This window comes from Eumetopias jubatus, unplaced genomic scaffold (genome assembly GCF_037043125.1).
Source record: "Eumetopias jubatus isolate StellerSeaLion01/CBP00866 unplaced genomic scaffold, mEumJub1_p1.0 scaffold_12, whole genome shotgun sequence".
In the NCBI taxonomy this organism is placed as follows: Eukaryota; Metazoa; Chordata; class Mammalia; order Carnivora; family Otariidae; genus Eumetopias; species Eumetopias jubatus.
The window spans coordinates 32,007,412-32,028,049 of NW_028274818.1; the positions used below are offsets into that span (position 1 = coordinate 32,007,412).

Here is a 20,638-nt window from a genome sequence, read left to right on the forward strand (position 1 = left end):
GTTCTGAGAATACATGTAAGTGAAATATTTAATGTCTGTCATTCATAAAAGTTACATCATTTACATAGGGTTCATTTGTATATAATAAAAATTTCATCATAATGAAAAGTTTTCTGGAAAGTTATATGTTAATTTGTTTAACATATGCTTTGGATATACAGCTAAATAGGAATCGTTAAAAAATTCTTTCTTCAAATAGTCCCTTTAACAATTAAAAAAACCTCATTCCTAAATATTTGTTTTTCTTTCCACTTGCTCCTTTGTTTGTAATATCATATGTAATTTGAACCATGCAAAGATCGGAACTTTTCATAGTTCAGGATATATTTGTATACTTCAGTAAATTTGCTCATTGCATAGCAAACATGTAAACTTACAGAGGATCTATAAATTTTACCCTAATAATCTAAAAAGTTGCTGAAATTTTACATGATAGTTTATTCTAAGGTTTATTTTTTTGTTGTAACTTGTGTTTTCTTTTTTTTTAATTTTTAATACATGGGTCGATTGAATACAACAAATAAAATGTCATGAAAAGTTAAAAACCAAGTAAGTCCTTTTATCCTAGACTACCAGAATTTTACCTCATTAGATTGTTTGGATTTTTTTTTTTTCCTAAGTATCACAAGTTGGAAATGTATCGTGCTGCCTCTTAAGACAGTGTTCAAAAGTAATTTCAACAGTGTGTATTTAACATAAAGTTAACTATGTTTGCATCAAATAAAATGTTTATTCATGAAAGCTATTTATCATACAAGAAACAGCAAAGATAAGTCATTATACAGAGATGTACACTAGAAGTGACAGATGTAAAAGTGCATGCAGAGATTTCTGTTTAAAAAGGAAGGAATAAACAATGATACTAAAATTACTGGGTTTTGATCCTATACTCTCAAAGGAGTGATAGCTTTTCTTTGAATTTACAATTGGAAAATTCTATGAACAGATAGGACTAGTACACATTAGCAAGCAAGTGAAATGGATGTTTTTGGACTTTATTTTACAATTACTGTGCTTGACAAATGTGTGGGATTTTTTTTTTTAGCAATAATAATTTTCTTCAAATATGGGGTGGGCACATTACTGCCAGGCTGCTCTGGTTTATACACGGCTTATCTAATTTTGTTTTAAACCACATAACTTTAAGCCTCCATTTGTGTTAGACACCATAAAGAACAGAGTTTTTGTTAACATTCAGTAAATGACATTTAAGTCTCTCTCTCTCTCTCTCTCTCTCTCTCTTTTTTGGCTCAATAGATTTTAAAATGTATGATTATCATAACCTAATATTGTCTTTGTCTTCACTGCAGTGGATTTCCGATCAAACTTTTCCCCTTCTTTTAATACTTTAGGGAATTTTCAAACGTCGGGATGTTTGGCTGTAATGCCCCAAGATTTGTTCTCCCTGAAAAAAATCATAGTGACAATTTATTAACTACAGAGCAACTTGGCTTTTAGGGGTCTGCAATTTCTATTTTGATTTACAAATATCCATTTGTGCTCAATAGACCTAATATTAAATCTTAATCATAGTTAAGTTTCTTTTCATGCAATTACTTTATCTGCTAATTATCTTGTTTTTAATTCTAAAAATTGGGCAGAGTCAAATCGGTGGGGCATTACTTTTATTATAAGAAAATATATTTAAAGGTAATTCTAAGTTGAATCACATTGCATATGCAATGGTGTGTACATTTAAAATGAATCAGAAGTTTGGAAATCTGAAAACTATTTGTATGTGTGAATATTTAAAATTTTTTTGTATTACCACTTTAATAGCTTTTACATACAGATATTGGAAACACACTAGTACAGTTAAACCTTAAATTAAACTGATGGGAAATAAAACTCCTTAGATTCAAAATGGTTTATTCACACAAATTTAATAGGATATATCACAATTGTTTGGTCCATAAATATTTAGGGGAAATAGTTTCTATACAATGCATTTATCAATAAACAAAGAAACATGGACAATTTTGCTAGACCACTTACTGTACTATAAACACGAAGCTCAATATATAAGATTATTGAATTTATCAACTATATTTGAAAGAGTGCACAACTGCTTTCTATGACATGTTTGTCCCCTCTAACAGGATACACCATAAAAAGAGTTTCGGAAATAAGAGGTAAAACAGTACAAAACTAGTGAGGTGTCAAAAGGGCTTAAAACAGTTAATTTAACAAACAACACATATATCCTGATTTTTCACAAACTTACTTCCAAGTTATATCATAAGGCACATAGGAGAACTGAGTTATAATTAGTCTACTTAATAAAGTAGATCTATAGTACCATACATTGTTCTGTCAAAGAACAAAATTTATAAGTATCAATATTTTACCTGTAAAAGTGTATTAATAAGATCTCAGCCTTACCAAGGTTGTTTGGTCTGGTTAGTGGTAAATGCCCAAAATGTAATAGAAATATGAAAAGTCAAGATTTAAGCTCCATATAAGATGATAACCACACTTGCTAAATATATAATGGCAATCACACCTTTCTTCTGTTACAGTGTTAACTTATCTTCCACCATCTTTTTTTTTAAAAAATAAGCTACTTTCTGTGCTAATTTTCTAAAGACCCTGAGCAAAAGTTACAATAATGCACTTTAATGTGGGCAGTGAACTGTCAATATGTAACCACACATTTATACAGCCAGAAGGACACCTTTAAAATCTATTAAATAGCCACTTCGACCACCGAAGATTTAAGAGGTCCAAAAAGTGGGGAATATGTGCAAAGTTATTCTTAACAATCCACTAAAGCAAGACATAGATCTTGACTTCTTTTTTATTTATTTATTTTTTTTTTTTAGGAAATCCACAATCTAATTGGTATTTAACTACAACAGAAGCATATAGATGAACATTCACCACTGCCCAGACCATTAAGATTTTAGCTTAAATTAAAAGAAAAAAAAATGCTACTGTAAACTAGGAAATATATTCAGATCAGCATCCACAAGGCTTCTGAGTTTATCTACTTTAAGACTAATAACTTTCAATCTGTACTGTCAGAAAAGGGTTTTTTTCTGATAAATATATCAACCTATGCCAAAGTAAAATAAAGAAAACAAACCAAAGATTTCTTGTTGTTAATATTAGTCTACTAAGGTTTTTTTTTAAAAAAAAAACATTATTCATATAGAATGCCAGATACAATATCATGGTACAGCTGAAGCCAATTAATAGATCTATTAATTAAATTATACTTTTTTAACTTCTTAAAAAATTATATTTTGCTTATTTCCATTTTCCCTAGGAAAAAAATTAATTTAGAAAGAATGGTTTTACAACTATCATTTTTAGCTTTAGGTTAAAAGTATAGAATTTCAAACTCTATATGGAATTTTCATAGATACACAGGGAGTTTAAGTATTTTTCAAACGTTGAAAAACAAGTAACTAACTAACAAGTTTTGCTGGGATGTACATCCCAAAAAGAAGGAAAAGTCACGTCCTTGGAACAGATTTCCCACCTAATTAATCTTTAATATTTGGAGCTGCTATAGATAATGCTTTTGTTTAATCATATTCCTCATTTGTAAGAAAAAAAGAATGATCAAAACATTTTTTTCAGTTCTAAAATTCAAAAAACAATGTGAAGTTTTCAAAATTCCGTAAGTACACAAACAATTGCAAGATTTAAAAAATAACTTTAATTATCTGATTCTTTATTAACCTACTCATTTAATTGGGAATATGATTATTTGCCCATCATAATACCACTTTTTTTCTTTGAGATTCTGGAAATAAGTAACATACAATTTTAAGAGGCACTTATTAGAATAATTCAAAAACTCGCCTTACCAACTGAAAGATCTAATTTAAAAAAAAAAACCCAAGTACACTTTGTAGACAAAAAAACAAAAACAAAAACAAAAAACCACTTTGTAAAGGAGACAATACTGTAAACTCATTTGCCAAGTGGCTGCAGATGCTACACACCAAGCTGTTGTTTTTATTTCCCAAATATCTTGTGGGTTAGAAAAAAAAAAATCTTGTAAATAATAAAATAAGAATAATAAGAATAATAAAAGAAGAGGAAGAATTAAAAAAAAAAACCAATGTTAGAAAAGGTTCGTTAAGGTAGTTTGTGAGGGGCTTCCGGATTCGTGGCTGTCCATGTTAGAGGTCACGGATGTCACTACAGTGATAGTGGGATTGGTCAGGTCTGTTAAAGTGGTCGCAGTGCCGGGTGGAGTAAGAGCGCCGCTGTCTGCTGAGGGCGGGGCCGGAAGCGACGTGCCATCAGCTTTATCAACACCCCCATTCTCCTGCCGCAAAAGGTTCCTTCTGAATTTGGCTCGTGCGTTTTGGAACCAAACCTGCAAACCAATCCCAATTGATTTCTTTACCGATGTTTATTTTAGACTTCTTTTGTTTTTTTCTTTCTTTCCTTCTTTTTTCCTTATCTTTTTTTTCTTGCTTGCTTGCTTTTCTTTCTTTTTTTGTTTTTTGAATGTTTTCTTTTTAAATATAATTGTTTGTTTTTCTTGGGAGAGAAGGGCTTTTTTTTTTTTTTTTTTGGCTTTCTTTTAGAACAGATTAATTCAAGTAATGCTACAGATATTCTCTCAACTGCATATATCCCCCCAGCATTAACAAGTGCCACGTGGGACAACTGATGCTTAAGTGGAAATACCATAGAAATGAAGGCACAGAGATAAAGGGGAAAAATATATCCTGATTCCTTAACTGATTATTATCTTTTGAGAATGGGGAGAGGCAGGATCACTGAAAGTTTTGCAAAGTAAGAATGACTCGTATGAAATGAACATCACTGAAACAGATTTCAGGCTATCCTTGAGTCTGACACATGGTAAGTAGTCTGTGCATAGGAAAAACCCAGGACCACAGACCCCAAGCAGCCAGAAACTGGTTGTGGAAATTTAAGTATCTGCAATTTGTCACTGAGTAGTAGAAAAGGATCACTGGTGACCTACAGCAACCCACTATAATTTCATTAGTTGTATATTCTTACCATTATGAGTTTAGGAAAACAATTGGACAGCACATCTAACTCCCAATGTTTAGTTTTGAAATATGGTTTACTAAAATGGGAAAATACTTGCTACAGTTGGTTGCTGAGACACCGTAGTTGTGGCTATTCAGGAAATGAAAAAAAAAAAAGGGTTGATCTGCATTTGGAAGGTCATGGCCTGTGAGTGAGGCTGCCAAGAGTTTGCTGAAATACAAAAGCACCAGCAGGTCCCCCTTCAACTCTGTACTGAGCCTAGTGTGAATGGAACTCTCTAAAGCCACAACTTGTACAAATAACATCAGCCACATTAGCAAAGCGGTGAGGCAAGCTTGCTGGCTTTGGTGGGCCCATCTCTCCACCTACAGGGAGAAAGTGGCTGCATTTTAGAAGATCCTGGGAGTGTCTTTGGGCACCCTCCAGGAAGCCCCTGCAAAATTTCAGCCTACCCTCTTGGGAGATAACTAAGATAAACTAATGAAAAGCAGTACAGGAAATATCTGTATTGCTCTAAACAGGGAAGAGAACTATTTTTACTGGCAAGGGTAAGGGAGAGGTATACACAGCCAATGATGGAGGCTTCTTACCTGCAAAACTCTTTTGGTGAGGCCTGTTTTCTGAGCAAGCTGCTTGAGATCCTTGGCATCCGGATTGTGGTTGATGGCAAAGTAGGATTTCATGGTCCGTAGCTGGTGATGCTTGAAGGAGGTTCGCATGCGCTTGGTCTTCTGCGAGGGTGGGTAAGGCTGCTGATCCCGGTCCAAGTGGTCTGCCTCATTCTCATTACAACCTGTTGCGGTAACAGCGAACAAGCAAGGGCTCAGTGGAAAGTCAGCCATTAGCTGCAGGGGTGGCAGGCTGTATAATGCTTTGATAATAAAGCAACAGTGGGAAAGCCTGTCAACCCACGTAATAAGCAGTATCTAGACCAAACAAAGAGGTTAATTGCCAAAGTCCGCCAAACCAGCCTCTTAATATGGACACAACCAAAGTTTATGTAACAGAAAAGTATTAGATAAATTCTCTCTTTTGCATAATGGTTGCTAGCAAGCTCGGGAAGACAAGCCCTAAGTGTGAAAGAAGCATCCAAGAGTGAAAAGGAAAAGCTCTAATATATTTATACATATCAGCACCTGCCCTTCTACACAAACACAATTTTTAAAGACTCCATATTTTGTCTGTTTGTGAAATGAAACATACTGTCTGAAGGCACTGTTCTTTACCATGAGGGATATGCAAACAAGTAATGTCAGCTCTCTCAAATCTGAGAGTTTTTGAGAGCCCACCAAGTAAGGAAGAATCTAAGTCAGTTCCAAATTTTAGCTTTTCCTGATGTTCCTAGAGTCTTCATAATCAGGAAAAAGGTAGGAAGTGGCTGGAGAAAAGGGAGAAGTTACAAAATAAGAATTTATAGATTTCTTATATAATCCTAAGAATATTGTTTTTGAGGGTTTTTAGCTATAACTGGTTAACATTGGGCAATCCCAGAAAGAAAACAGTTTTCCCTTGGAGTTATTTTAATAAATATTTCTGAAAGAGAATGAGCCCAGACTTCTCTTCACTCAGTTCATGCCTGAAGCGCTCCCCACAGCTCACAGTTCAGAGACACTGATGGCGTTTATTTCTCAGCTCAGATCTTGGCCCTTTTTGCTGGGACGTGGATGTGTGTGACTGGGATTTGAGCTGTGCCCCCCGGCTGGCCTGGCAGAAAGAGGGTGACATCTCTCTCCTTGCAAAGCCCTGCTCAGCATTGAGGGCAAAACAATCCAGCCTTTGAAACCAGCCTGAAAGTCATCATCCCAGGGTGTAAAGATGTACATTTAAAAGGCCATTTCCAATAACCTACTGGTTCTGCAAAGAAAATAGGATTACAAAATGAAAATATTTTGCTCAATATTGACTGATTTCATCTCAACTTAAAGGGCATGGCATTTTTTTTTCTTTAAACCCTTACTTCAGTTACTTAGATGATGCATTTGCAGATCTGATCATCCTACATTTTAGTACATTATAATAGAATATCTAAAATCAACCTGATCATGTCACTTGGTGGGGTCAGACAAAACCTGAATCTGAAGAAAGTAAGGCATTTCTTAATATTAGCTCTTCTGCTTGATAAAATATTATTTGTCTGCTATGGTCTGATTAGAATTATGTTCTAAAACTTATTTTTGGTTAAGTCAGCATATATACAGAAACAGTAGTTTTGGTCATCAATGAAGAGGTCATCACATTTCATCACAAAATCCACATAACAAGAAATTCTCTCTAATGTAAGAAGACATTATATTAAGCATGAATTAATGTCTCCTTTGTTTATGTTTCCATAAGACACTTAAGTAGAGGGCACGTTTGGCAAAAGAGCAGATGAGTTCATTGAGGGAAAGATTATATAACTTTCACCTTTGTGTCTGCTAAGTCAAGTACAGGGCCAGGACTCAAAAGCATTTCACCAAGATTTTGAATCTTTGTTCGTCAATAAAATTGAGTGACTACTAATGAAAAATCAAGTCAACTCAAAGGGAATCCAAGCTAGATATATACCTACAAATGTTGAACACAGACTTCTTAAACTGCACCAGAAGAGTAACATGTACTCAGAGATAAGAAAAAGTATGTACTTTACATTTTACCCTATTTTAGTCCACTGGGGATATGTTGAGTTCAAATATTCTACAGAATTGTACTTTCATATCCTCAAATGGATGAAACAGCATCTTATGACCTACTATAAAACTATACTTATCTCCAGTAAACTGAGCTATATTTCACAACCAGATTATAAATGTGCCCACAACAAAATGGTCAAAGAGGCACACCTCAGTCATTGGAGGCTTCTTCAAATACAATTTCATTCCTATCATATGTGAGTAACATGTAACTTTTCCTGAACAGCACATCAGATTGAATATTACACTTGGGATAGAAGATTTGAGTTAGTGTTTAAATAATGCCCTTAGCCATTCCCCCATCCCTAGATAATATTTCTTAGAGATGAGTATGATTCCTAACTTCACTATGTACTTCATTAGTCTTTAAAATGAAGTTTATGAAAAATAATTATAGAATAGTTTGATTAAATTGCTTTTCTGAATATGTATTCTATATTCATTATTGCAGATTAAAAACTCAGCAGATAACTTTAGTTCATTAAACACAATGATGGGACTTGTTTCCACATAGACTAGCTCTTTATTAAACAGATATTAGTGTATGCTTTTCCTGTGACAGTGTCATCATATTATTCAACTTAAAAGACCAATCTGTTTCTTCCACAGAGTAACTCAGTGTATTATCCTAAATTGCTTGTGTTTAACTACAAATGCATTATATAAACTTGCAAGTGATTGTGTTTCCCCAGGGTCTACTTCTAAAAGCTATATGTGTTCCCCCTGAATTATGAGATGAAATGATAACACTCTTAAAACTGCTTTAACCATCCACCTCTAAGTACACATCTGGCATTATAAAGTCAGTGAGAAGATCTAAATATTTTATTTTCCAGTCACTTACGAAGTGGTCACCTATACTAAAGTGAGTTTCTCTTCTGAAGGTATATAACCTTCTGAGAACTAACTGATCCCTGGGAGACCACTAGGGGTCAGTGCCAGGCTAATTTAACAACCATCAGGAGCTTTTGAAGTTTGGAATAGAAGGAAAACCTACACTTGGGAAGGGAGATTTTTAAAACTAGCAAAAATGTAGTCTCTCCATTAATGCTAAATTGCCCAAATAAGAGTTGCCTATTCTAGACTAAATCTTCTTCTCACCCCTGGAGGGCTGCTTTCCAATCCAGCATTCCAAATAAACTATGTCTCTTTCTAAAATATCTGCCTGGTATCTGCACAAGGAGGTATAAACTAAATTAGGAATATTCTCATTAAAAGGTATTTGCCAGATGTCAAGCACTAAGTGATCTTTACCAAGTTTCACATCTTCTCTCGATGTCTTTGAATCCTAAACACATTTTCTGTATATTTTTTTAAATATATTGATGTATAAATTATATTTGTTTAGTGTCAATTTTACTCTTTCTGAGACTAGGTTACATTTAAGCAGAGATGGCAATGTAAGATCCAGAGAAAGTTAAAATAATGAGTTAACATTTTTTTAACTTGCTGAAGCTTTTCTTTTGCTAGTTTTGCAACAAACTTGCATTAGATTCATAAATATTTTTTTAATACCGGGGTTGATTTCTGGTCATGTATCTTTAACCCAATTTCTCTAGATTATTTTCATCTGATTTTAAAGAAGTATATACTATTCATTTGTATCTCTAGGGAAAGTCCGGAAAGGATGGGGTGGATGCTAATTAATAAGCATCCAGTCTGAGGTGGTGTGATGTACAAACTCAGGATAGGGAGGCCTCAGCAACCCTTTCCTCCCGCATGAGCAAAACAGCATCACCTTTCTCAATAAACCTTGCAGCAGCACTAATCTGCAAACTAAAGACTGAAGTGGAAGGAGATTTTCATTCTTTTTTTTTTTCTCTTAAGAAATAAATGTGCAAGCTCTAGAAGTAGGTGATACTAAATTCTACTGTTCTTAAAGCCCCCCGGATCTTTCTAACATAAAGTAAGATCCAAGACAAAATCAATTTTAGCTAGTTAGATTAAATAAACAAGCGCAAAAACTAGGATTCCTGCCGCGTGGCTAGAAATCGCCACCCTTCTGCACACTTTCTCGAGGCTGAGGGATTCCCTCTCTGCAAAGGACTCGCTCGTTATGTGGGTCTCGGCCTCTTGGTCTCTGTCTCTGTCTCTCTCTAATTAGGGCATTAGGGCCTTGGTGAGTGGCTCGAGATTCCGATGTCATCTTCTATTAATAAAGAACAATTAGTGCCCTGCCCGTCCTGCTCCGGGGACCTCGCATCAAAGGAAATGAAATGAGCGCGCTGGGCAAAGTGGCCCCGAACCAAAAACCCTTGCGGAAGCGCAGCAGGGGCGAGCGCAAGGCCGCGACCCGCAGCCGGGGGTTGGCAAAACCCTGGGCTGCGCCCGCGGCCCTAACACAAACCGGTCCGGGTGGGGTCTGTTGCGAGCCAGCCGCTCTTTTCCTTTGGTCTAGCGACCCTGGCATGAACCCTCTAGGGACAAGTGTAGCGGCGCTGAGCTCCCTGGTCCCTAATCTCCGTGGGACGCCGCCCCGCCGCGCCGACCGGGTTGGGATTCCTTCTTCTCAGTTAAATCAGCGGAGAACCCAGGAGGAAGCCGAGCACAAGGCTGGGGAGAGCCCGCTTGTCCAGAGAGGCTTCCCCTAAAAACTCCGGGCTCAGAGCAGGACTTTTAGTTCCAAATGGTTCACACTGGCTATGTGACCGTGGATAAATCACTTATCCGAATGGATAACGTTCCTTTACCATTGAGCAACAATGGGTCAGGCACCGTACCCAGCACTGGGGACTGGAAGATGAAAACCAGCAAGATCTGTGTTCTGGTACGTCCATGCTTTGGCTGGTATCTGGGTACTCATGGTATCAGAGTGGGGTTGCCACAGCGAGGTCCCCAAGGTCCCTTCCAATAGAATGGACTCCCTAGCCTGAGTCGCCTGCCTCTGAGATTCCCATCCAGGGCTGGGCCCAGCATGGGAAACCAGGCCTTAGTTTCCCAAAAGTTAGCCTGGGCTTTCCAGGCCCCTTTTCCCAGTGTCTGGAACTCAAAGAAAGAGCTTCCTTCCTGCTTGGAGGAAGCTATGATCTGCAATGTCCATCTCCATCCTCACCTGGGGGATGGAGAGCTGGGCAGACTACCAACCATGGGAAAGTGGTGAATGAGAGAGATTGATAAATGATAGGTGTCCCCCAAAGCAAGGAAGAAAGTGCGCTCTCAGGCCTGTTGCCTGCATTTTGTTTTTAATTAAGAGAGGAGGCCAGTGGAGGACAGAAGAGCAGCCTGTCACACCACTAAGGCTCCTCAGTGGGCCTGACCTGGAGCTTCTTTCATTTTTCCAAGGGGTCTGGATGTCCGGATGATTGACCATACAGGAAATGAGCTGGTTGGATGAGTACCCTGACCTACAGAAGGGACAGGCCAGCTCAACTGTGGAGAGTGATTCCCACCCCTACAGCTGCTTTTCACCAAAATCAGGGATTCGGTTTTCAACACTCTTGCCAACTGTGTTCCTGATTAACTCTGGGCTGGTGACCACAGCCTCTGCCTCCTCTAGACAGACTGAAGTTGGGCTCTGAAGATTTTTTTTTTTTCAGTATATAGGAAAACCTCCTCCAGGATCTATAATTTGGCTTCCACACAGGAATTGCCCTGGGGCTGTTTTGCTCCTACTGGGAGCCAGAAACTAATGGGCTCATTAACTAATGGGCAACAAGGATTTGGCTCAGCCTGTTTGGGGGAAGTCATTGCGGCCCCAGGGTCATGAATGTGTTTTTTGCCACAACCTAAATAAAGGTCTTTCTCTCCCCTCTCCCTTTCTCCTTCTTTCCCCTCTCCTTCTCTCCTTCTTTCCCCCTCTTCTGAGTGAAAGGGAGTTGTACTGAGGAAAGAGGCATGTTAAGCAAAACCCCCTCTTGCCACCAGATCTTGAATGGGAAAGGAGCTCTATGGAATCTTCCTCAGGACAGCCGGAGGCCAGGGCTGGAGGGGCCGGGGGTGGGGGGAGCAGTAAGGGCCCACCTGAGTTGTAATTGACGATGTCCACTCCCAGCGCTGGGCTCTTCCGCTTCCGGGGCCGCCCTTTCTGCACCGTGCCAGTGCCATTGAAGTAAGGCAGGGCCAAGCCACCGCTCTTGGCCGCCAGCTCGGTGTAGCTTAACTGCGGTGGATACTCCCCTTGCAAGAGGGTCTCGAAGTGGGCGCGGCAGTACACCAGGCTGTCCTTCATGCCAAAATGGTCACCCGTGGTCAGGGTCTTGTTGCAAGTGGAGCAGGTGAAACAGCTTAGGTGGTAGACAGAGTCTCGGGCACGCATGACCATCTCAGAGGCGGAGATGCCAAGGTGGCAGCGGGCACATCTCTGCACAGAGAACCTTCTGGAAAAAAAAAAGTCAAGTCAGGGCGCTCGGTGAGGCCACCCGTGACACCTGGAGTTTGGTCAGCAGTGGTCCTAGACTGACACCTAGGAGGGCTCTGACAGAAGAGGACACCGGTCCATTTGGTCATTAATTTTACTTGCTTATGACCTGTTCTGGTGGTGAAGCAGGACAAAGAACCCTTACATTAAAATAAGAAGAATCGGGTAACATCCTCAGTTGCCTTCTCTGTAAAGTTAAGATTTAAAAAAAAAAAAAGTCAAAAAAAAAAGAAAGAAAAAGAAAAAGCCCAACAACCAAACAAACCCGCACTAGCTAACTCAAACGCTATGTAAAGAACATTAAATTGTGATGCCAAGGGAAAGGGTTTCATCCGTTACAAAACACTCTATGAAGGGTGGTATTATTATTATTTATGGATGTGTGCGTGTGCCTGAAAGCATTCAGACAGACGCTTTTGCAGAAGAAATCTAATTCTTTTTTAATCACCTCTCTCCCTTTGGTTGAGAGTGGAGCTAGGTCACTTGCGCATAGTTCTCTTTCCCACTCCAGAAAAAATAACTGGGAAGCATCAGAAAACATCCCTGGAGTTTGCTCGCCAGGCTAGCCAGCAAGGTTCTAACTAGCAGTAAATGGAACTCAGAACTGAGTGGCTTGGGTTTCACCAACGGCGATTATTCCTTTTCATGGCCATTTACGTGGTCTCCCGCCACCCTCGCAAAAACCTAACACCGGGTTCCGGCTGCCCCGGCCACCAGTTCAGTTCCAAGGTGCGGGTCTCGCCCAGTTCGTAGTAAACGGAAAAAAAGAAAAAAAAAAATACCCGCTTTAGTCTCGGTCGACAGACACATATTTATTCACTATTTCAAGATTTCTCCAGATTCCCTCTACTGAACTGTGAAGTGTCGGGAGTGGGGGATAGTCACTGGTAGCTCTTGACCTCGGGTATTCCTCCCACGCATCCTCACCGCCCTTGGTAGGGGTGGCGCAGCTGGAAGGCGTATGCAGTGGACTTCCCCGGTCTCGGGATTGATAACCGTACCCCGAAGGGGCGAAAGGTGGGGGACAGAGAGGAGGCTCCCGGGCTCGGGCAGGTGGCCCCGCCAGGTGTACCGGGGCGTAAAGGTCAGGGGCGGGAATACCTGTAGTAATCCTCCTTGCAGTAAATGCTACCGTCCTTGGCGAAGCAGGTGAGCTCGGACTCGAGGGCCAGCTTACATTCACAGCACTTCAGGCACCTCAGATGCCACTGTTTGTCCACAGCCAGCAGGTAGTACCTGTCCGAGATCTTGCCCCCGCAGCCGGCGCACAGAGCAGGCTTCTCGGGGCTTAGCGGGGGCATGCCCTGCAAGGCAAGCACAGCGCACCGCTGAGGACGGAGCGCGGCGGAGATGCACAACGCGGAGTTCCCTCCCCGCAGCGCGAGTTTCAGTCGTTCCGGGAGCAGGACAAGGGTCAGGGGCCACAGCGCAAAGGCAAACGTCGGGGGAAAGTTAGCGATTTTTCCTTTTGCGACTCACTCCCTTTCTGCAGTGTCTGCCTGAACCCGGCGTTCGCATTCTCCCGGGACTATTAACCTAAAGACAGGCTGGCCATCTCCACCCTCTTCTAAAACCTTAAAGACATGCCGTCCACCTCGAAACTCTTTTAAAAATGCTAGGAGCGCACTGAGTATAGTTTGGCGGATGCTCCCAAACTCGAATATACATGCTAAAAATTGTGGCTTTCAACGCACACAAAATAAAACAATGGAAATTTTTACGGGGGAATGGAAAGGAAATTTGAACGAACACAGATTGTTTTGAAACCATTCCATTTCCCTAAATTCTTATAGGCAGCGTTAAATTAAAAGGAAGGGAGAGATTATGATACCTGTGCTCCTAATTTGGTCGACATTGTTTTGACCGGGGTGTATTTGGCTGTTCTCTCATTTTCAGGGATATTGGTCCTCTCCCCAGTAAGGGTATAAAGTGCCTGTTCCCAGAAGAGTTCGTTGTCTAGTCCCCTCTGCACAGTCCCCTTTTCCCCCTGCATTAACCTACCCGGGAGACCTGTGTCCTGAAAATCTGTTTAGTGCCCAAGTTCAGCTTCCCCCCCACCCTCCGCTTACCCACCGACCAGGCTGAAGATGAGGAAACCTCACCGTGACGAGCCCAGCCCCGCCACGACATTCGGGTTTGGGTTGCTTTTTGGTTTTAAACAGGATAGCCACAACAAGGAAAAAGAAAAAGAAGAAAGTAACCACTGGTCATTTCCCTCAAGACTAGCAGAAATGGGCTGGACTTCCCCACAAAACTTTGGCGGGCCTGGAAAAGTAAAGTTTCTTCCTTTTACTCAGATCTGGGGCCCTCCACACTATGTTCAGTTTGCAAATGCGGCAACATCCACCAACTCGGCTACTTGGTGTAACCCAAAACACCACTGACCCGCGGGAGCAGTCGAAAGGGTTGGTTCGAGCTACAATGCCGGGTGTGAGGCCGTAGGATCTACACAGCTCTGTTTCGCTGAAATCATTTCCGGAGACTTCTGTAGTTTTTCCCCTCCCGCTCGTACGTGGGAAAGGGAAGCACATAGATTACTAATTGGCTTTCTTTATTAATTGGACACGACTTTTATTAATGTGAATTGTAGTAACAGTGGTAGTTGATTGTATCGTTTAAGGGTAGAAAGTTCTCGCGCGTAGCCTAGGTGCTCCTCCGGGTTTTTCTTAGATTTCCCCCTACACGTTACACCCGCCCGGCCCGGAAGTTGAACGCAGTCTTGTTTCGCTAGAGGGGCCGGGCCTGGCTGCCCGAGACCCCGAAAATCGCTGGGCTAGGCAGTGCCGCGCTCCGAGCGTCCTGAGAACTGAAGGTGGCCCAGTGGAGTCTGAGTCCTCTCCAAAGATCCCGTCAGCACACCCAGAGACTAGAACCACCTGGGCTCCTGCTTGGCCGCGACGCCACGGCCGCGCGCGCCGTCCGCGCATTGCCCGCGCCCAGCTCGCCCTCGCTGCCGCTGTCCTCGCCCGGGAGAAGCCCGGAGTCAAGGGGGGCCGGAGACCGGAGTGTGAGGTCTGCAGAAGGGGACACCCCCATTCTCTCACTCCCGGCCCTCCCTGCTCTGCCGGGAACAGCTGCGGCACAGAGTAGCGAACTCAGGGTCTCGGTTGCGGAGACGTTTCAAGTCAGAAAAGGGGTTTTCTTAGCCCGGCAGGCAGTCAGACCGGAGAAAACCCACCCGCCAGCCTGGAACGGACGTCCCTAGGACCCTCCATCCTCAGCTCGGCCAGCCAGGGAATGGAGGCTCGGCTTCGCAGGGCGCGCTGGGGCGCCAGGCTACCGCCGCCGAGGGGCCCGTCCTTACCGCGTCGCGGCCGTTGAGCTGAGCGCCTTTGGCCAGGCGGGCCTCGGTCTTAGATCTGCGCTCCATCTCCTCCATGATGCCTTGGATGTGGCCTCCGGAGATCCCGTGGAAGAGCATGGCTGGGGGACGGAAAGGACACGAATTGTCTTCTGCTCGGCACCCCACTATTTCCATATACACACGCCCGCGGCTCTCAGCTCATCCGAGTGAAGGAGCAGAAGGGACGGCAGAGAGCTGCGTGTTGGAGGAGCGCAGAGACGCTCGGGGACGGAAGGCAAGAGGGAGAGAGGGAAGAAGAAAGAGGCAGACAGAGTGGAAATTGGTGTGTTTGGAAAAGAAAAAGAAAAAAAAAAAAACAAAAAAAGAAAAAGAAGGGGGAAACCCCAGCGGCTCCCTGAAGGAGATGTGCAGAAAACAAACAAACAGGGGCGGAGGGGAAAGGAGACGAAGAAGGCGAATCTTACTGCTCCGAGAGATCGAGTTACTAATGGGAAACAACTGCAGCGGGGGGAGGAAAACAAAATCTGGTGAAGAAAGAAAATAGTTTTGAACACAAAGAAAGAAAAAGAAGTGCTATTTTCAGCGGTCCCTGGCTGCTTGCAAGTTCCCAGTGCCTGTAGGTTGGGTTGGGGACTGCTCCTGCCGTAGCTGTGTCCAATTTGTTAAGAGACTAAAGCCAGCCCATTTTTGATAATTTAGTAGGAGGAGTTCTCTCCCTGGAGCTGCCGCGGATTTTTATTCAGACAACAAAGACCTGTCATACTCCTCTCAACCCCCTGGTGATGGGCAAGCAGGGACAAACATTACAAAGGGGAGGGGGCTGGAGGGGGGGGTTAGTAGGAGGGGGCATTTACTTCCCCCCAACACACACACACACACACATACACACACACACATCCTTCCAAGAGTTCTCAATAATCATGATTTAAAGGGGAAATGAGCCCTTATTGTCCCCGCCCTGGTGCAGGAGGCAGAAAGTCTATTTGGTCCAAGTTCAAGATCAGACCCCAGCTCAAGGCATACAGGATGTCAGCTCCAAACTTTGGGTTTCCTCCTTGTGGACTTTATGGTCCCTAACTTACAGGGGACCCCCAATACGCAAATGTTAAACAGAGATTCCTCCCTTCCCCTCTTCCTCAACTCACTTTTTAAAAGCAGGTTGCCTCACCTCCCCTAGAGGCCCTCCACCCTACCAGGGCCTGGAACATAACCCAACGTGAAAAACAGGCTACAAAAACCTAAGATTCTGAAGCTTACTTTAGACCAAAAGGTTTTGTTTGAAAAATGAATGTGGAGGACAGGGCATGGACTTTTCGCGGGGGGAGTACTCAACTGAACCACGACACGGGGTGAGGTATTGTCTTACCCAGCTCAGGATTGAATATGAACTGCTGGTGATCCTAGTGTCCTACTTGAAACTCCTCAATGTGGGCAGCCAGTGGAGGACCCCTGCAGGACTGGATGCGCGCCCTATTGCGTCCTGTTCCCACCGCCCTGGCAGGACAGGGGACTTGTAAAACTGGATGCACCGCACATTTAGGAGGATGTGAAAGGGGCTCCTCGCTGTGGAGGAGGGGAAGGTGAGAGCTGACAAGCAGAACGGCAGACCTGCGCCCGACAAGAGGCGGGATTGTTCTGTCTCCCTCTGTTCCCACTAGCAGTGGCCCCTCCTTGGCCCTATTAAAAAGTGTCCACAACACTCTGATATTGTCGATTCATTCAAACCACCAGAAGCCCCCTAGGGGCCTGAAGCATAGAGCAGTGGCAGGAACCAACCCAACTTTATAATCAGCGAAAGGAGGAAGCCAGGGCTGCTCCCCCTTTCTTTCCTTCCTCCTGCCTGCCTGCTTCCCACCACTCCCCATCATCGGCTTTCCCAGGAATGGCTCGTGTCTCCACACACCCCGGGTACCTCAGAGGAGTACCCTGTTGGCAGACTTGCTTCCCTCTAGGGGAATGGTGGTCAAATCTGGAAAGATGAAGGAAGAGAGGGAGGAAGAGATAGAGGAGGGAAGGATGAAGGAAGGTTAAAAGGGGAAGGGAAGAAATAAGAGAATGAGAATGAGAGGGAAAGGAAGGAAGGAAGGAAGAAAGGAAGGAAGGAAGGAAGGAAGGAAGGAAGGAAGGAAGGAAGGAAGGAAGGAAGGAAGCGAAGGCAGACAAGAATGGAGGCAGGAAGGGAACTTGCGCAGCAGTCTGACTTCCTGTCCCAAAGCATCGCCTTCTGAAGCTGCTGGAGTCACCTCTTTCATGAAACCCAAGACTCCACTGCTTCCCCTTGCTCTTTTCTCAGGGTCAAAAATAATGTTATTTGCAGACTGGACGCTGTTACAGTCCTCTGGGTGCCAGAATACAGCTCATAAAACACAATTTCACACAAAAATGAAGCCAATCAAGTGAACTAAGCTGGAGACCTCCCCCCTCACTTTGGCAGCCCTACCGGACAGCAGGGCTGCTATTTACTGTAAGTAATGTAATTAGCCCCTTTGGATGGAAATCAATGAGCTTTTCAAACCCACGTGCACAAACGAAGGGCCCCAAGGAGGGGCTGGGAGCAGCAACCCTTTCAGAGACAGCAGGTCCTCTCACAAAGGGGCAGATTGCCTTCCCACAAGTCAGCAGCTAAATGGACTCAGATCCCGGGGAGGAGGAGGAGGAGAAAGAGGAGGGGTCTCTGAGAAGAAAATCAGTCAACCCAAGGAAGCTCCAAGGTAAAAGTAAATTTGGGACCTCAATCCAGGGACCTGCTTTGTCTAGTTTCTGGACTAAACTACCGCTCTCACCCCCCACCCCCATCGCCCGCCTGCCAAACGGGGGTGTTGGAATTAGGTTTGGCTGTTGTTGAATTTTGGTCTTGCTCAGCAAAAACAACAAAGAATGCAAGAACACAACCCTGTTCTTGCAAGAGATGAACTTTGGAGACTTAATGAAGTGAAAGTTTAACAAACAGCTCCAGGAAAAATAGTTCTGTGAAGTTTCCAAGGAAGCCAATCACAGAAGTCCTGTAAAACATCCTTCATGCGTTCATCTGCTCCACAAATATTTGTTAATCGTCTATCGGGTACAGGCAGGGCAGAGCACCTTCTACAGTCAGCTTTGGGGTTGGATTCCAGCTATGCCTGCTTTTTTCTTATAAAACTTAGGTTATAAGTTCCTGCACCCAGTGGGTGTTGTTACTTCCCATAAAGAAGTGTACTGCCAGGAGTCTTCCTTCTCAGCCAAGGCAGGAAATTTGCAGAGCTAGGGGTGGGGCAGGGGGTGCTGCTGGAGTTTGGGAGGTCCTTTTTAGTTCTGCAGAAATTGCTCCCCACCCGCCCAGCTCTGCCTCCTCTCACAGATCCTTAAAGAGGATGCCCATTGGGGGGGGGGGAGGGGGGGATGCTCCAAGAACTGGATGTGTGATCTGGGGTATCCTTTTTGTCTTGGAGCCCCAAAAGTTTACCTAAGAGGGCCCCCCTCACTACCTCTTATTTACAAAGGGAGTAAGCACTTTAAGGAGAGCATCTTTGTAGCTCTGACTTCTTTCACCTCTGGAGAGGAGGGACTGGAGCCCGGTGTCCCTCAGAATTGCCCGAGAGTGCTCTATAAAAAGTTGGAGTGCTCCCTGGTTCATTTCCTGGGGCTCCACCTCTCTAAATGGGACAGGTGCAAGGGGCTGTCCTCCACCTGCGGCCCATAATAGGACCTCAACTCTCCTCCCTGAACTCAAAGCTCTATTTGGAGCGGTGGGGCAGAACCCTGGCCAGTTGCCACCCTCCTTACAATTGGGCACACACAGTCCATTCTCTTCTTTGCTCCATGATCCATCCATCAGGCTACTGTTGCCCCTTTCAGAAAAGCGGTTGGCTGGTCGCTAGTGGGGCAGAGAAGTAGGGAGGGGTTGATGGTTCAGGGTCCTGGAACCTCCAGGAAGGCAGCAAGTTTGTCCCAGGCTCTGGCCCAGAAAAACTCCCAAGAGGGCAAGAGAGGGGAAATAAAGGGAAGGCATAGCTTTACCCAGGGAGCAGTAGAGGCTTTAGGATCCAGAGAGGAAAATAACCCTGCAGACCCATCTCTTGAGAGCATTGGCAACATAAGTTCTCTTTATATCTGATTTTTGGAAGCCAAGATCCTGTACCCCCGGTTTGCCCTTCAAAGGGCAGAGGTCACCTTTCCTCCTGACCCTGTTAAACTGGTTGGGGAGCCCCTTTGGTCTGAAAGGTGCAGGTCTTGAAGCAGTGTCTGTCTTTGGGCACTGTCGTGAGCACCCCAGAGCCCGGGGTAGTGGACGTCGTCCGGGGCTGGGAACGGCGCGTTCAGTCCTGGTCTCCCCGGCTGCGCTGGGCAGGAGGTGAGCCGATGGCCCCAAGCCGCCAGGCCTTTCTCTAGTCGGTGGGCATAGGGAATCTCTATGTTCGAACAGATCCACTGGCACTGCCGCACGGGTGCATCTCTGATTCAGTCTTGCTGGAAGGGCCTCCCTCCAGACAGATGGGAGCGGGCCGAGCGGAGCTGGGGCCCGGGGAGCCCTCCTGCACCGAGGGGAGACTCAGGGCCGCGCCCCAGCTGCGCGCCGCTTGCGCCGCAGGACCCTACCGTTCCGTGCACTCTGACCCACGCACATCCTCTGTACCCGCAAAGCCACCCGACCGTCGTTTGCTCCCTTCAAATCTCTGTCCATCGTGGTCCCTGACTTCTTCTCCCGGGGGGCGGTTGCCACATCCGAAATCCGAAGCCCCTTTACCTGACATTTTCTGCGCCGTGGGCCCTCAGCCGCCCGAGGAATAAAGGGAGACGTCCCGCACAGCGTCCTCTGAGGTCGCGCGCAGGAACAGCTGCGCGGGGTTTGCATTGAACAAAAAATGCGGGGGAAGCCAGTTTCCAGTTAAGCCCTACACAGGTGAGAAACGGTGTCAGCCCTGCCCCCCACCATCCCTTCCAGCGGGGAGACGCCCCCAGCAGCACCACCGAGGATCGAGGGCGCATCCATCACGCTGCTGACAACTCGCGGCTCAGCTGCACCGTGACCTCCACCTCCCCCTCTCCATCCTCAAAAAAGTGAAAGACATTCAAGGAAAAGCAAAAGGAGGGAAACGCAGCTTTCAGGAATCCTGGCAGGAGACTGAACGAGACTGCATTGAGCCTTCGAAGCGCGATTTAATTTCTTAACACACACACACACACACACCCCTCTTTCTTTCACCCAATGAAGGCGCGCACACGCGTGTGCGCGCACACACACAAACACACCAGTGTGCACACCAGCCCAAGAAAAAGGGCAGAGGAAATGAGAAGGAACCTGGCGTATAACTCACCTGCCTCTAGAGTGGTGCCGTTCAGCAT

General features: G+C 44.4%; 1 protein-coding gene across 3 annotated transcripts; it reads right to left on the reverse strand.

The window, feature by feature from the left end:
- Positions 1–1,348: 1,348 nt before the first annotated feature.
- On the reverse strand, positions 1,349–20,638 carry LHX9 (LIM homeobox 9). 3 transcript variants are annotated; one of them, XM_028120351.1, is made up of 6 exons: positions 20,611–20,638; positions 15,317–15,435; positions 13,114–13,316; positions 11,616–11,971; positions 5,574–5,776; positions 4,076–4,333 (listed from the first exon to the last, which is right to left on the reverse strand). In XM_028120351.1, exons 1-6 carry the CDS (start codon positions 20,636–20,638, stop codon positions 4,076–4,078), a joined length of 1,167 nt encoding a protein of 388 aa, XP_027976152.1. The 3 variants fall into 3 exon arrangements, with proteins under 3 accessions (XP_087872881.1, XP_027976152.1, XP_027976151.1); XM_088016755.1 differs by lacking the exons at positions 4,076–4,333; positions 20,611–20,638 and adding an exon at positions 1,349–1,405 and having other exon boundaries at positions 15,317–15,490; XM_028120350.1 differs by lacking the exon at positions 20,611–20,638 and having other exon boundaries at positions 15,317–15,490.